Below are 13,753 nucleotides of genomic sequence, written 5' to 3'. Positions count from 1 at the left end.
TTTTAACTTCATACCCCACCACAATGCACACATATACAGACAGCTATTTCACCATACAATTCGGTCCAAACTCACAAAGTCACAGTCAATTCAGTGATGTATGTCAAAGTCATTCTTTAATAAGACAATGTACAAAAATATTGGCGCTGATACAGCAGGCATAGCATTCTATGGAAGGTTGTAAATATCAATGAATATGGTAACTACAATTGATCACTGCGGGTAGCACATTTATTTTTTGTTATAGGCACTAGGGAACTGCCGCAGGTCAGCCATGTATTATCTACCAGAGATGCAACTGCTTATGCAATTTAACTTCGGCTTTCTTTATCTCCGTTTCATATTTATGTAGTGAAATCATTTGATCATCTGGGAATTGTCATCTATGGTAATGAGCTATTGTCTGATTTTGGTTAGTAGCTACCCTCAGTTTTAGGGCATTTTTTATGGTTGATACGAACTGCAATCATTAGGACAAAGGAGAGTGAGCTTTGTACTGTAACGGTTATCAGTGTAAGCATCTACAAGGGGTTCAGGGCAAAGGTTAAGACTAGGCAGAAGTACTCCTAAGTGCTGAGCATAAAGGGGTTTAAAGATGAAAATGTGATTTAGTGGATTGTCTTGCCCACTCTTCATCTCTTTCCCATTTGCATGGATAGCCGAGTAGCTACAGGTTTCGAGTCCAACCAAAACCCTCACCACTTGAATCCACTGATAAGCTCCAACCCCAATGAGTGTGTGCTGATCTTTGAAATCAGCTGATGTGTTGTTTTTGGTTAGACTGAAAACCTGCAGCCTGTCGGTTGTCCATGGCACATGGATTGGACAAGACATGGTTTACAGGCTCTAAGGGAATAAGGGGCATCTGGTTTGAGGCATAGTAGAGGTTTTGGGTATCTGTGGCACAGAGATTTTAGAGGATCTGTCGAGGTCTTCCATAGCTCATGCCCTCCTGCGAAGCTCCCTTATTGGATCCCATCTGTAGGCCAATCACATTTTTCCCTGCTTTGATCTGTTCATCGCTGAAGTCCCGCTTGTTTTCCTGTGCTTTCCTGCAAAGACATGATAGGTAATGTCAATCTCTAACATAAAGAATCTATAGTTTCTCAATAGAATCACTCAAGTGAATTATGCCCCTGCTCACGCATTGGACTCACTTGAAGAACCAGTTAGGGTCTCCGCTGTAGGTGCCTTCATCCTTGGTAACTGCCAAGCTGCCTAGAGCTGACAGAGTCCTCTGGACAGCTGCCATGTCCTTACCTGTCCAAACACACACAAGCCAAACAATTTTCCAAGTTACATTACAGATCATGGGATAACTTGTTCCCGCGCCATATTAGTGCTAACCTATCTCCCAAGTGTAACTGTCATAATCACAATAATAGATCAGAATGAACTCTGACCCTGACCCTAAATTGCCAGATGAGGAAGAATGAGTATGTGGGACAAAACAAACCTTGTGAATGTAAGTGCCATGCATCTTTTTTTTTTCTACAATGCATGTACATTGGATCAGGAACTGTCTGTTGTGGTGGGCCTGTAAAGCCCTTTGAGACATTGTATGTTGGCTATACAACTACATTTAACTAGACTTGACCAAATACTTTATTTAATTTATGCCAATGGTTCTCATCCAAAGTTCCAGAAGTTGTTTTGTGCAGTTATTCTTCCCCTTGTGTTTGCAATAGGCAATGAATTGTAACCCTGAAAACTACAAAATGCCTCTTACCCTCCCACAGGTCCACAGTCTGGAACATGTCGGTCTTGGTAACGCCGTACTTCTCTGCCCCACTGAGGAACTGGGAGATCTGTTCCATCTGTTTGAATGCCATAGATGAGCTCTGAATCTTCTTCACTGGTTTCTCTGCCGGGAACAGAGAGTTGATCAGCTCACTCAGAACCTGGAGAAATGGGATGGAGTGACAAAGTGACAAGAGAAGATAGGGAAGAGGAGAGGGAGAGCAGAGGGTAATGATAACTGATTAATCTTCACATGTTGTGACCAGATTATACATATACAATCAAAGGCAAGGACATTTCCACAAGCTACTTAAATTGTTCCTGTTAGTGGACAAACATCTAAAAAATAGTTGCATCTTCAAATGAATCAAACTCACACATCCATCTTTCAGCCAGGACTGGAAACCCAGTTTGCCTTCCTCTGGCTTGCTCACACCAGCACACTGACGGCTGATCCACTCCACCAAGATCAGCTCCAACTCAGGGTCATATTTGCTGTCAATCTTTTCCTGAACCTGCCGGCTCATCCCGAAAGCTGGACCTTTGTTTGCCATGCCGACTCCCTGAGGTGAGTTTGAAACGGAGCAATGGGAGGGAGGGGAGGGGGATTGAGAGGAATAATAAAAAATAGAATTAGCTGGGTGATACCAAATAGGAGGACAAGAGTGGAGTGATATGAGCAGAGAATTACTAAAGTCAAGAGAAAGAAAAAAGGTGTTGAGAACTTTAGTTTCATTAACAGTTTGAATCCTTACCTGCATTCATTACAATTACTGTATAATCTTGTAAACTTTGTGTAAAATCTTATACACACCACATTATTGTTATCAAGGCTCGAAATTAAAGATGTCCTGCTGGGACAATAAATTGTATTTGTGGCACAAAGTTACTTGTGTCTGGGGCACTTTGGCAATAGAAAAATGTAAATCATTACAGTGCAAGTATTCCAATTAAATTAAATGAGCATGAATTCCCCGACGTGTGGACTCTAAAGTGCATTGTTCTGTTAGGTAACCAGCATGCACGAGCTCTGTGTCGCAGAAACAACAAATTCATTGGCAGAGGCATGAACACAGACGAGTCTGTCCAAATCTCCTCAGGTCCTGTGGCGCCATTGAGGCTTAACCAGCTTGCTAGTTCATGTTCAGGTGGCAGAATATAGGCAAAACTTTGGAAAGTACAACTGAAAAATGGCCGCAGAAGTCAGCCAACCTATAATGAGGACGATGTTAGCATCTTGTTAGCAGACAGTAGCTACGTAGATAGAGGCTACCGACTGACACTTGGCAGCTACATTCAGTAATCCTCAAGGGTTAATGCTGTTGGTGTCCAAACAAGCAAACGTTAATGGTTTGTGACTAACTTTGCTGAACTGTGAGCAACATTTCCTCATTCACCACACAAGTCAACTTTAAAGTCTACTTGCTAAACCAGAGGCTGTAGGTTTGCTAACATTAGGAGTAAAATGTCAACATACAGACATAGAACTCTCAAAGTCTTAAGTTAAACTAACTGATGTATTTTGGGACAACTGTTGTTAGTTTGGGACAGTTGTGGGACACTTAGGATAACAGTTAATTTCGAGCCCCGGCTGCTGTACTGTTCAGACTGTTACCCAGCATCGCTTCCTATATTCCAAACATTTGTCTCATGTTTTACAGCTATACAGCCTAAACATATGCACAAACATGCGTAGGCGTGTGAAAACCCTCAAGACATATGAAGCCAGACACAGTTATACTGTAAAATATGATCCCTGCTTAAAGCAAACGTTAAGAACATGCATGTAAGCGCGTAAACAAACACGGTACACCTTTCAAAAATGGTGTCAAACTGCATTAACAGCATTGTGTCTCCAAATGTACACCATGTAGCTTTACCATGACCTCTGACCTGCACAGTGGTGTACAATGGGAGCTCTGTACCAGCCAGATGATTGTTGCATATACCTCCTTTGCAGACACACGCACACACACACACTTTTTCTTTCTCTCACTTTCTCTCATGTACACAAATCAACATTATTGCCAGCGCTCTTTAGTTGAAGCCACTGTATTGCTTATAGACCAACAGCCAAGTGCAGAACCCCATATCAAAGTGCTGTCTGAACCATCCAACCTTTGTTGCCATCTTGATGTCAGGTCACTTGAACTTCCTGTTCCTGAGGAGGGTTCAAAGTTTAAATGTTAAATGTTAAACCCAGGAGTTTATCTAAGGAGTCACATGTCTGCATTTATGAACTTTTTATTTATGAACAGGACAGAACTCTGTTTGGTGCCTTTATGATCACATAACCCAAGCAATATGCAAAATGCTTCATGTCTGTCCCATCATATATGCAACAATACTGATGTACTGTTCTGGTCGCATGTTAAAGTCTGTGCCAGTGGCATTACAGCGATGGACTTAGCTTTCCCTTTGGTGCTTTTCCAGACCTACACGCTAACTTAGGTTCAGATATTTTATTTTACAAACACACACACACAGTCAGTCTGGTATGCCATTAAGTTGTCACTTCAAATCACCTTCAGTTCTTTGCCTCATAAACTCTTATATGTGGACCACGATCGCATATCATACACACTAGAGTAAAAACAAGTTCTGCAGAGAAAAGAGAAGAGAAGAGAAGAGAAGAGAAGAGAAGAGAAGAGAAGAGACAAATTGGTGTGTATTGCATACCGACCTTACTAATATCACATAATAGCTTTGGAGGGTAAATTAGTCCTTCAGGACCTGGTTTCCATTTCTAGATTTTATATGCGGCAAGGGATTTGTTGTTATGTGTGGGAGTATCTGCTAAAATGATCTTGTGCTCTCTTCACGTAGAGACATGTGAAAACTCAGGAACACTACATTTTCACAAAATCTGATTTTGCTTGTCTTTATTTCCAATTTACTCTGTGAGCAACAATTAGGTGACTCACACTGTATTGCTGTAATGGATACTACAGCTACTGTCTATAAGTGTCCCACAAACATGACATAATCACCTCTGTACACCATACATCCCTCCATGTTCTGTTGTCCTGCTCTGTTTCTTTATTACCATGGCAAATCTGCCTAATGACAGAACAGGAGTCCAGTATGAGGGCTGTGGTTGCTGTGGCAGACTGGAAGGATGTGGCGTCATAGCTCCACTTCAGTTAACTGGCTATAGAGTCATTTCAAATCAAAAACCACACAGGATCATTTTAAATCTCTTTTCAAATTAATATCTCATCAATTCAGTCATTTAACAACTCCTTCCACCCAAGTATGTCCTCAAAGTCTGAGCCCTTTTATGACAAGGCTCTCTGGTTTATGTCTGCAAAGGGCATTGTACTGCCAAAGGTTTAGTAGCTCAGAATGGGTTTCCTGAATCAGCTGCCAGAATCCTTCATGGTTCTGATTATTCTGACAAACTTAATTTCTATTTCGTGCCTGTGCTGCTATATTACACTGATTCTGAAACATAGATACTGCTGTCTGGTGCCAGAATCCTGTCATGGCTACTTCCTGGCTTCATAAACCCTGGTGCCATTCAATTCTGCTTTGTTTATATGCTGGTGTTATCAGCTGCTCCTGGTACTTCCCCCAAGCTACTGGCTTTACTGGACTTGTTTGAATGTTTCAGTAGTTATAACACATATAATCTTCACACCCATATTCTTGAACACTTACCTGTAGATTGATTGTGTCATCTATGGAAAGTAAAGCATATTATATGTATCCTATCATGTCTAAACAAAGTCTATAAACGCTCCACCTTCCAGTCTGTTGAGGCAACTCTAATGTGTCTACTCGTCCACATTAGGAAGTGGGACTACCTTTCAAGCCTTCTGAGGTCAGAGGCTTCCATGTATGGAGTTGGATAATGTGCCTGTGCAAATAACGATATGTGCATGTGCAGTAGATATGTGAAACAATCTGGTTCACATGTATTCTGTCTACACATAGAAAACATACAGCACAGAGAATCAAATAATGTAAGGTGTTATATGTGAGAGTCAGGGTATATATTTGCAACAATATTTGATCATTCAGATATATATCCACTAGTCTTCACACATTCACATGAACTGTAAAAACGGCTAAATAAAAAAAGTTTAGTTTTTTAGATTATTTATAAGTTTATCATTAGAATCTCTAGATTTAAAATAAGAAAATGTTAAAATAACAATATTTATCAGTGATACTGATAGATCACCATGTTTTTCCCAGTTACACAGTAAAATATAAAACTTTTTTTTAAATTTGACCAAGTACAATAATATTTTAAAATAAAGCTATTGTAAATTCTGAAGGAAACCACATATAACATATTGATTTGCCTCTGAGAGTCAAACTAGCAACAATGCTAATATCCATAGACTTAAATGTGATTCAATATAAATTAAGCATCAATTACATTTTGAAAAGTGCATTTAACAGAAAATGATAATATAATGTAAGTATAATTACCATGATTCACTGTAATGAAATGACAGCTTACACTTTTCTACACAATTTTGTACCGTAGTATCTTTTCATATCTTATCATATTTTGGTCGAATTCCGGCAACCACAGCTGCCAGTGTTTTGACGTAAATTTGACAGGATTTTGTTTTGTGACAACTGTGACAGAAGATGTTCCGCAGATATGTATGTTAGATATGATAATACTGTTTTCTTTGTTACAGACTTTTGAATGGCTGAATTGTTCCTAATCTCTGCTATTGTCATCAACAGATAATTGACTGACTGACTGACTGACTGACCAAAGGTGAGATGGTCAGACTGACCTCTTGACTAACTGAATGACTACTGGTAGCCGTCTTCCTTGCTCAGACTGTCAATTTGCCCCATTAACTGTCCAAAATTCAGTAGCTACAGTAACGTCAGCCTATGGAAGAACACAAGAAAACCATACTCACTGTATGAAGGAAAGGATGAGGATGAGTTACTTCTCTGCTGGCTACTAGTGCAGCGTGAGGGGTGAGTGAGGATGCTTGACTGAGTGTTATATGGTTTGCAGGGACCTCCCTCCCAAAAATGCCTGCTTAAAAGGGGTAGATGAGACAAAATGACTTCACTGTTCCACTGACATGAGGGAGAAATGGAAGGGCGAGAGAGGGGGAGGAAAAAAGAGGAAACCTCATCCTTAAAAGGGCATGGCCTTTCAGCAGCTCTCTCTCTATCTCTCCCTCTGTCTCTCTCCCACTCTGTCTAGTTAAAAAGCCCAGCCTTATTTGGGTAGAGCTGTTCCATGTCGAGGAAAGAAAGCAGCCAGACAGCGTTGGTTTGGTCAGTAGGAATTCTCTGAATACTTTTTACCACAATCCTGCTCACTTCAACTGGCTGCAAGATATGAGGGAGTAGGAGGAGGGAGGGTTATGGAAGAGAAGACAATCAAGCTAGTGGTCCTAATCATGATGGATCATTGAAAAGTGTTAAGCCTGTCACATAAGAGAGGCTGTAGTAGTTATTCAAGTGTTAAGGGATAGACAAAAAAGACCTTTGTTAAAAGCAGACTGTGCTTTTACTTACAGTCTGCAATCCAGGATTAGGATTTAGATGATATCATCACCCACCATACTCAAATCAACCTCCAGAGAGGAGAGGAGAGGAGAGGAGAGGAGAGGAGAGGAGAGGAGAGGAGAGGAGAAGAGACGAGAGGAGAGGAGAGGAGAGGAGAGGAGGGGAGGGGAGGGGAGAGGAGAGGAGAGGAGAGGAGAGGAGAGGAGAGGAGAGGAGAGGAGAGGAGAGGAGAGGAGAGGAGGGGAGAGGAGAGGAGAGGGTTACGGAAGGGAGAGAGATGTACTAATTCATATCATTCAATCAGAGATCACCATGTAAGTCCTTGAAGGTCCTCAGCAGCTGCACTCCCAGTGTGTATGTGTGTACGTGTGGGTGTGGGTGTGTGCCTGTATGCATGTATAAACTCCGCCACTACTCACTGTGGCAGATTTCTATTCCGTTCCATTTTGTAGGTATGTCTGGCACAGTGCTTGTTTGAATATACAGTGGCTTTGTGTGGAGGTGCTGGAGTGCAAAGTGTCCTATTCCGTCAGTGGAAAGTGGGATCTTACATCAGAGTGAGAAAATCTAACAACCCTCACCTCAGTACTGAAATGGATTTCATGTAGAACAAGAACAATTTTACATTCAGATGGATAAGCCACTAAGTGACAGAAGATATGCAAAACAAGCTGGCTGGCACACCTTTGTGACATATTATGTAATGCCTTATAAAATAGTATACAGACATAAAGAAAGCATGTAAACTCCACACAAAAAGAACTGAATGTGATCTGAGCTGTCATGTGGAGTTGTCAAGCTTACAAATTAAATCATTAGTATGTCTATCGTCTCATAGGCGTGTTGTTGTTTATATGTGCTCCCATATGTACTGTATAATTTTGCTGCGTGCTGAGGATTGTGTCTGTGTGTAAATGTGTTTGCAGCATATGTGTAAGCTGCCGCTTCACTGGTGTGTGTTTATTTAATTGAAGAAATCTGCTTAGTACCTGTCTGACTGTGGTTTATAATCATTTGTATTTAGCTTCCATGAAAGGCTCTTTGCAGTATTACATAATAATGTTCTGAAGCAGCACTATGGCACCGGGCAATTATCATTCCCAAATTCCTGAATTACATAACTGGCTGTGACTACTACTTATTTGTGTGTGTGTGTGTGTGTATGTGTGTGTGTGTGTGTGTGTGTGTGTGTGAGAATATGTACAAGCATGAACGTACATGACCATTCAATTCAAATTTTATTATGTTCTAATTAACACAGTTTCACACATTTGCAGTATGCAGGTCATCAAGTTTTAATGTTCAGATCTCAGCAAACATATCACTTTTTTCCCCTGTTATCCAATGCAAAAATACTTACTTGTGCTGTTGATTGATTATATACATGCATACTACACACCAGTCTATGTGTGTATAGCTCATCTTTGTTTCTATAAAAGCAGATCTTTAGCTATCAGTTTTGTTTGAAAAAAAAGATCAGCGTGTGTGCTGGATGATCAAATGTTATATCATTTAGTTTCTGGAGTGACAAAGATGAAGAAGAAGCTCTCAGGCCTGTATTATTCAGTAAGGGTAGACCAGGTAACCAGTAAAGACGTTGTTTTCGTCTCTAAAGTTGTTGCACAGCCACCTCCCAGCCACGAGCTTCATGTAAACCTGACTGCCCTTTTCCATGTCCAACAAAACGACCTGTAAACACACACATATCATAGAATCATGTCAAAGTTGTGTTATTTCAGTCTTTTGCTATTTCTATTTTAGCTCTAATTGTAATCTTTAATCAGTGAAATTGTTTGTTTCAACCATAACATGTACCAGCTTCCACTTGTACTATACCTGTGTGCTACTGTCTTGAGAATCTTCCCGATTGTCCTCCCACATACTAGCCACTGCGGTTCCATCCTTCATCATCACGACCTATAAAAAACAACCACATCCAAAACTGACTGGCTGGCTGTCGTGTAAATTTTATTCTGATATGAAATTATTTGCAAAGACTCTCTGGTTTGTTCACCTTATGGTAGAGCCTATGGTGAAAGGTTGTCACATGGCTGTACACTGTGGCGGAAAAGAGGTAAAGGCCAGCACGAGGAGCAGTAAAGACACCTGGAGAGCAAATCAAGAGGTCGTACAAATGCAGCCAAATGATCACAGAAAGAGAACAATCCCTATTATAACTTGGAGAACATTTAGAATTTTCTGTTTCTTACTTAGAGCAGAGTTGTATCCAGAGCCGTGATTAAGGGAGACCAAGGAGTATGGGATGGACAGATCGGTATTGAAAGGGCCAAAGCATCTATCTTGAAGCACCTGTGGGTCCATAGCGGCTTTAAAGGCAACCTGGGTATGATCTAAAAGTCAAAAAGAAGTTTTGATGTCCAAATCTGGCGTCTGCAAAACATGTGCTGTGTGTGTGTGTGTGTTTTACAGTGTATTCCACTGACTGACTGACTCATATATTGCCAAATCGTGCATCTGTGTGTAAGATGGTTTACCAATCAATGGAGCTAGAGTCAATTCTAAGTCCAGTTTCTTGTGCCACAAATCCACCATCTTCTCAAAAGTCTTCTGCTCCAAATCGAACATATCATTTGCTGCGCAGCAACAGCTACGCTGGCGGTTGAAGGTGCAATCACAGTCCCACCCATCACAGACCATCGGGCCCTTCCACTGAACTGCAGAGAGGTGGAGGGGTGGAGAAGAGGAGAGAAGAGGGGAAACAGTAAAGAATGTGATTGGAGAGAAAATGATCCCGTGTGAATTTGGAGGAACTGAATGCATTAGGAGGACTATTTGAAGTGAATGGATGACTCTCTTCTACTACAATCGTCCAGCTGCCCTTAAGCTAGGCAGCTGCCAGTCGCAGCAGCTTTATGTCAGAATAAAGTAATACAATGCCATACACTTGTGGTAGTGAGTGTGGCTTACGTGCAGCTTCTTTCAGTATTTGAATGGAGCTGCTTATCATAGCCTCCACAGAAACAAAGAGACACAGTGCCCCCCACAGGCATGCAACAGATGATTTAACCATCTTCGTGAGCTGGATAACACACAATTAAAGATAGATTAATAACAATATCGATATATATTCTTACATAATTGCAATCATCTGACAGTAAAATACATCTGAAGTGATTTTTGAACCAAAGTATTAACTGCTTTGACATTTAGAGCCTTGTGTGCTATGCTTAAACAATCAATAGTTTAATATGATAATAATTTATAATTGCATTAATTAATGAATTAAAGGAAATGAATGCAGAGGTAGGTAACATGCTTAATGTACATGCTTCATCTAACCATATTATGTTCTGAAGAAGACCTTCAAACTCCAAAAATGTCAATGTGCATATCACACCAATTGGTTAAATGGGGTCACATTTTAGAAAAAAGGCAAAAAAAAATCACTATATTTCATCAACCTAATAAGCAGTACCAATATCTGAGAGAATAAAGAGAAAAATAAAACTTGGCACTGAAAATACGCATTAGTTAGAATTAGAATTAATCAGTTGCATTTTAATGTAATTGTCTGGTTTTTAGGTCAAACACATCCTTAAATTGTGAAATCACCACATGTCTTTGCATTGTATTTCAGTTTTTTCCATTTAAATACAATTTAGGATAATTCTATGAAAGGATAGTAACATAAAACTTACTGTCTGTGTTCTTCTCGCTCCTTGTTGTGAAAGACTAAAGTGAAATGAGTTTATGAAGCTGAGAGTGGTGAACGCTGTAACTCTGGGTTTTATGTGGGAGGGATGTTTTGATATCCGCTTCAGGTGATCCTCCCCTCGACAGCCAGTGTCAGTAAGTTCCACCTCAGAAAAAATAGCCCAATGCCCTCACACATACACACCTGCAGGATACACAGCCAAAGCACTGGAGCCCATTAAAAGGGGCACGTCTTTGAAAATGGATGGTGTTTCCTCAGATCATTTCATTATTCTTTTAAGAAAACTGTTGTTTGGACAATAATAGGATTTTTCAGGACATCGGTGTCTGGTTACTGTCTTTTCAGAGGACACCAGCGACTCAGAAATGGGACCGATAGGTAGGACATTGTTGATGAGTCAACAGTGGACGGAAGGTATAAAGAAGAAGAATCCGATCTGAAAACATTGTCAATCCATCTTAAAAGGCCCAGTTCTGAAAACAATGAAGAGTGTTGCCTAGTTCACATACTGAGGGAGGTGGAAGGAGGTCAGAAATGATAATTATCACTTATTCTTTGCATACTGTGGGAAACCCAGAAGCACTGAGGGGCCAGGCCAAAGTGAAATCCATATCCACGTCTATCAGAAGATTTTGTGTTGTTGCAGGACAATATTAATGATGAGGTTATGATATTAATGAGGTCACTAAGCCAAACCATTGCCAGTAATGTGCTGTCCTGTTTGTGTTCTTAAGTTACCATCAGAACATTTTTCTTTGTTGACCTGCAATGAAGGAATCCAAGGAAGCAGGACAACAACTAAGACATTCCGGTTGTTTGAATCTAATGAGATTGAGGGCAGCAGCACACAGATTTAGGGTTGTGGGCTGAAATCTGAAGTACATGCACAAAAAGAAAACTAAGTAATATTTTATGAACGAAAATAGTAACATTCACAATCACATTTAAATCTGACAAAATGTTTTCTTTCTCTCACAAAGATGTCTGGGAAAATGCGCTCTTTGTCATTTTGTGGACAAAACATAAATGTTGTGGACGACATGCATCAAAGCATTACTTAGTCCCGTGAAAATATACAATTCATGTCATAGAGCTAATTTCATATATGAAATCTTGTGCATTACCTTTGGAGCCCCATATATCCAAGTAGCCTCTCCTGTATCCAGCATTTTTCCTCTGAGAATCATCTTCACCTTGGGCCAGTAGACTCTGGAGTCACAAGGCTGTCATGTCAGGGTGGAAGTACAAACTGCAACTGAAATCAGGGGGATAGAGTTGTTGGATAGCATCTAGCTATTTTGTGCTAAATACGCTAGGCATTGCACATTCTACAGATGATGACATTTTAGTCCTCTTAGATGACAGGGTGTTTCCTATTTTGACGGTAACTTCTGAGACTATCTTGGCCCATGAGACGAGATATTGTTAGTGTTGTGATAAAAGCATGCATGGGCTACCCAGCCAACTGTCCTGGTTCTTCACACGTTCTTCTTATCTTCTAGATCAAGGCCAGGGTATATCGGGTGATTTGTGTGTGCTTTGGCCTTTTCTGACCCAAACAAAGCAGTCTGAGGAACATAACAGCACACAATAAGAGTGAGTCTGCTGAGCTCTGGTTCTAGTTCTAGTTGATGCTCTTATTTCACAAATAGATTAAATGCTTTATTTTATTTATTATTTATTATTTAAATACGATGCAAAATTAATGAGTCAGGACTAACTAACCAACTACGAAAAGGAGTCTGAAGTTTGATGGTAATATCAGTGAGAAGGAGGATTCATGGGATGCACTCTTACTGCACATTACAGAGTGTGGAACACTTTTTAATTGTGACAGTAAATGCTTTTATTCTTTGCCTGTTTAGAGTCCTAAGTTAGCTTTTCAGTCTCAAGCAGCTGCATTTTGAAGAAGAGGGTTTCCTCTTTGCAACTGCATGTTGATTGATGATTGACTATGTGGTTGTATTATCGGATCTGTACCCATGTGTTTTAAGGTCAATTTATACCTCAAAACAGAGGTGGACACGGACTGTAGTAGACTGAACGATAGACAGAACTACATCCATTGGATGTGTACTCTTTTCTGTTTATGAGACATTTTGGTGTCTGCTGGGTGGACACATATCCCACATCTTCAGATTTACAGTGCAGGCTTATGGAGACGACTGTTAAGTTTATGTTAATTTGATTACACTGACAGACGAACTCTTCCACTCATTCACACAATCCAGAATTGGACTGTGGGTGTGATTGGAAGCAATGGCCTGCCTGATGTGTACCCAAGTGGAGAACATATACCGTAATTGCTTTATTGTCAGATTGTTTTTATTGTTGGTAGCCTTTAACAAATACTCGAAATGTGTTTATTAATGTGATTGCTGTGATTAATGTGAACTTTATTTATAAGGGATTCATTGATAAGATCACATTTAATGTGACAATGATGTACTGAAGTGATCATTTTTCAGTAGAAAGGCTGCACCATCCACAAATGTAACAGTAAAAATAGATAGTTGGCAGTTTCATGTTGTAGGGAATGAAACAAAACAAATTAGAATGCCACTACTTTATTTTTATTTTCAGGTCTTTCAGGTACATATATGTTCAGCATATTTCCATCACAATATACCATGACATCAGTAACTATGTTGGACCATGAAAAAGTCCATAAGCTTTGTAAAATTATTGGGTTGGAGACTAATTGACAGCAGCTGATCTTGAGAAGGAGACAACAGGAACAAGTGGAATAAGAATTACAGCATTGATTTGGTTTAGGTTACAGCAGACAGAAATTGATGGATTCAAGTTATCACAGAAAGACCTCAGTCATCTGTCTAATGT

General features: G+C 40.0%; 2 protein-coding genes across 4 annotated transcripts; both read right to left on the bottom strand.

Annotated features, from left to right (window-relative positions):
- Nucleotides 1-97: 97 nt before the first annotated feature.
- On the bottom strand, nt 98-6,804 carry tagln (transgelin). 3 transcript variants are annotated; one of them, XM_076144037.1, is made up of 7 exons: nt 6,633-6,804; nt 4,266-4,341; nt 3,859-3,901; nt 2,118-2,303; nt 1,730-1,901; nt 1,158-1,260; nt 98-1,052 (listed from the first exon to the last, which is right to left on the bottom strand). In XM_076144037.1, the coding sequence occupies exons 3-7, from the start codon at nt 3,868-3,870 to the stop codon at nt 914-916; spliced, it is 612 nt and encodes a 203-aa protein (XP_076000152.1). In that variant the 5' UTR covers nt 3,871-3,901; nt 4,266-4,341; nt 6,633-6,804; the 3' UTR covers nt 98-913. The 3 variants fall into 3 exon arrangements, with proteins under 3 accessions (XP_076000152.1, XP_076000143.1, XP_076000165.1); XM_076144028.1 differs by lacking the exon at nt 4,266-4,341; XM_076144050.1 differs by lacking the exons at nt 3,859-3,901; nt 4,266-4,341 and having other exon boundaries at nt 6,633-6,802.
- A 1,855-nt stretch (nt 6,805-8,659) lies between these two features.
- Nucleotides 8,660-10,267, bottom strand: cbln18 (cerebellin 18). Its single transcript, XM_076142362.1, has 6 exons — nt 10,165-10,267; nt 9,732-9,911; nt 9,447-9,587; nt 9,251-9,342; nt 9,073-9,153; nt 8,660-8,925 (listed from the first exon to the last, which is right to left on the bottom strand). The coding sequence occupies exons 1-6, from the start codon at nt 10,265-10,267 to the stop codon at nt 8,800-8,802; spliced, it is 723 nt and encodes a 240-aa protein (XP_075998477.1). The 3' UTR covers nt 8,660-8,799.
- Nucleotides 10,268-13,753: the final 3,486 nt, after the last annotated feature.

Source organism: Genypterus blacodes, unplaced genomic scaffold (genome assembly GCF_046128005.1).
Source record: "Genypterus blacodes isolate CSIRO-AG114 ecotype Tasmania unplaced genomic scaffold, CSIRO-AGI_Gbla_v1 ptg000003l_1, whole genome shotgun sequence".
NCBI lineage: Eukaryota > Metazoa > Chordata > Actinopteri > Ophidiiformes > Ophidiidae > Genypterus > Genypterus blacodes.
This window is presented reverse-complemented; position numbering and strand designations above follow the sequence as displayed.

Excerpts from the sequence above, each read along its gene's own strand:
- tagln (XM_076144037.1), bottom strand. Across the intron at positions 1,902-2,117 it reads CCTGGCTGAAAGATGGATGT|GTTCTGAGTGAGCTGATCAA; the intron begins GTGAGTTTGATT and ends CCATTTCTCCAG. Across the intron at positions 1,261-1,729 it reads GACTGTGGACCTGTGGGAGG|GTAAGGACATGGCAGCTGTC; the intron begins GTAAGAGGCATT and ends GTGTTTGGACAG.
- cbln18 (XM_076142362.1), bottom strand. The coding sequence starts at position 10,267 with ATGGTTAAATCATCTGTTGCATGCCTGTGGGGGGCACTGTGTCTCTTT. Across the intron at positions 9,912-10,164 it reads AATACTGAAAGAAGCTGCAC|TTCAGTGGAAGGGCCCGATG; the intron begins GTAAGCCACACT and ends ACCTCTCTGCAG. Across the intron at positions 9,588-9,731 it reads GACTCTAGCTCCATTGATTG|ATCATACCCAGGTTGCCTTT; the intron begins GTAAACCATCTT and ends TTTGACTTTTAG.